Source organism: Durio zibethinus, chromosome 18 (assembly GCF_047325235.1).
Source record: "Durio zibethinus cultivar Kanyao isolate XHJ-2024 chromosome 18, ASM4732523v1, whole genome shotgun sequence".
NCBI classification, from domain to species: domain Eukaryota; kingdom Viridiplantae; phylum Streptophyta; class Magnoliopsida; order Malvales; family Malvaceae; genus Durio; species Durio zibethinus.
The window spans coordinates 19626148-19628254 of record NC_143179.1 but is presented as its reverse complement, the minus strand read 5'-3'; the positions used below and the strand labels follow the sequence as shown (position 1 = coordinate 19628254).

General features: G+C 34.9%; 1 protein-coding gene across 1 annotated transcript; it reads right to left on the bottom strand.

Moving 5' to 3' along the window:
• Positions 1 to 259: 259 nt before the first annotated feature.
• On the bottom strand, positions 260 to 1757 carry LOC111301023 (transcription factor MYB53-like). Its single transcript, XM_022896545.2, has 3 exons — positions 1477 to 1757; positions 1257 to 1386; positions 260 to 1144 (listed from the first exon to the last, which is right to left on the bottom strand). Exons 1-3 carry the CDS (start codon positions 1607 to 1609, stop codon positions 400 to 402), a joined length of 1008 nt encoding a protein of 335 aa, XP_022752280.2. The 5' UTR covers positions 1610 to 1757; the 3' UTR covers positions 260 to 399.
• Between the last annotated feature and the right edge of the window lie 350 nt (positions 1758 to 2107).

Here is a 2107-nt window from a genome sequence, read left to right as displayed (position 1 = left end):
AAGAAGAAGGAATATTTTTTCCTATAGTACCCTTGAAGCCTGAAATTTAAAAGATGACACATTTTTTTTATTGAAATTAGATCTAAGAATTAAGAAATACAAGAAATTAAGTTAGAGCAATGCCTACTGACATGCATATAGAAGGGTGAAATGCAGATTTCAAAAACTTTCCAAAGATAGAAAACATATGTAAAAACATGCAAGGCTATCTATCTTATCTATATATAGTGATATATTAATTGTAGTCTTTGATGTTTTAGAAAGGATTATACATATATATATATATATATAATGAACAGTATGTGTGTAGAAACTAATACACAGAAAAGAGAAGGGGAGTCATAAACTGCAAACCTTTTTTTTTTTTTTGAAATTTCAAACAAATTAAAAAAAATTAAGCTAGGAAAGCTCATGAAACAAAGGGTCTTCAAAGAGTAGGTGATCATCAGGCCAAACTGAAGGAGCAGCTCCTTCATAGCTTGAAGAACAGGAAGTATCCCCCAAATTGTTGATCAAAGTCTCTGTTACAGATGGAATCACAGAAGGTGAAGGAGCTGCAGATGAATTAGTGAGCCATGGTGAATTGCATGTATTCTCTCGTTGGCTCAACGCTGTGTAGTTTTGAGCTTGAGCCGTTTCATTGCTTGTAGATGTTCGATATTCACATGGGATTTGTAGGTCTGGTAAACGAGGGAAAGGAATTGAATCATTGGAACCCTGAAGAGAAGCAGCTGCTATATCAAGCTGGGATGAACTTAAAACTGAGTTATCCTTGATTGGAGAAAGAGAGTTTGAAAGATTAATGGTCTCCATATCAGAGAAAGTATTGTGCATGTTGATGTTAGAGCCAGATGAAATGGAAGCAGGGGTTTGGAGAAGATATTGCAAGCATTGCAGCTTAGCCATTTGAACAGCATCTGCTTGTAGCCTTGCAGCCTGTTCCTCCCATGGGTGCTGATCCATAAGCTCTTTTAGGTTGGCCAAAGCTATCAGATGAGGCAAGCTTGAGAAGATATCAGTACGAGGCCTATGAGTCATCGGATCAATTCCCATTTGGATGAGCTTTTTCTTCAAATGGGTGTTCCAAAAGTTTTTTATTTCATTATCCGTTCGCCCCGGTAAGTGGCTGGCAATTGCTGACCATCTTTTGAATATAAACAAGAAAAAAATATATAAGTATATACATGATTCAAGATGCAAATACAAACTAAAAATTAATAATAATTTACATTAAAGTAAATGGTTGTTAAAATTACTTGTTTCCAAGGATGGAATGGAGATTGAGAATTGTTTGTTCTTCTTCCTGGGAAAATTTCCCTCTCTTAATATCAGGCCTCAAATAATTGGTCCATCTAAGCCTGCAACTCTTCCCACATCTGTTAAGGCCTGGGAAATAACAAAGAAACAATAAGGTAGGGAGATAGAAAGAAAGAGAGTGGAAGAGAGAGCTAGTAGATTCAATTCATATAGTCATACCAGCAAGCTTGGGAAGGGCTCTCCAGCTACCGTGGCCATTTGCTTGGATATATTTGACAAGTTTTTGATCTTCTTCAGGGGTCCAAGGACCTTTCTTAAGGCCACTTTCATCACAACAAGGAGACCTTCCCATTTTTCAATACCTATGAAATTTTCTTCCCTTAAGACTTGGCAGCTGCTTCCCTTCAATCCAACAATGAAGTGAAGGTTCCTATATTTATAGAGTTTTTGTTTTCTAATACTCCCTCCATCCTATAGTGTCTGATTTTAACTTTAAAAAATTTTTCCTTGAATTTTGACTTTCATTGATTATAATTTATTTGTATTTGAATTGCTCTTATTTTGAAAAAAAAAATGTAATTATAGTTAAAGAAAATTTAAAAAAAATAAAAATGATTCTTTTGTTTTAGGGCAGCTAAAAATATTCAGACAAGATCATATTTATGGGACGAAGGAGTAAATCAGACATGTTGGTTTGTTGGGAAAACAACATTGCCCTTCTCCTTCTTAAAATCTCAACCATACCCTTGTGATCATTTGTCAATGAGCTTCTCCTTTTTATTGTGAATGGTTTATTTCAATAATTTGACCTTTTGTTTTCAATTTTCTAAGTGGACCCTCAATTTTGTCT

Coding starts and splice junctions, on each gene's coding strand:
- LOC111301023 (XM_022896545.2), bottom strand. CDS start 1,609: ATGGGAAGGTCTCCTTGTTGTGATGAAAGTGGCCTTAAGAAAGGTCCT. Junction 1,387..1,476: donor AGCCCTTCCCAAGCTTGCTG/GTATGACTATAT, acceptor GTTATTTCCCAG/GCCTTAACAGATGTGGGAAG. Junction 1,145..1,256: donor CATTCCATCCTTGGAAACAA/GTAATTTTAACA, acceptor TATATTCAAAAG/ATGGTCAGCAATTGCCAGCC.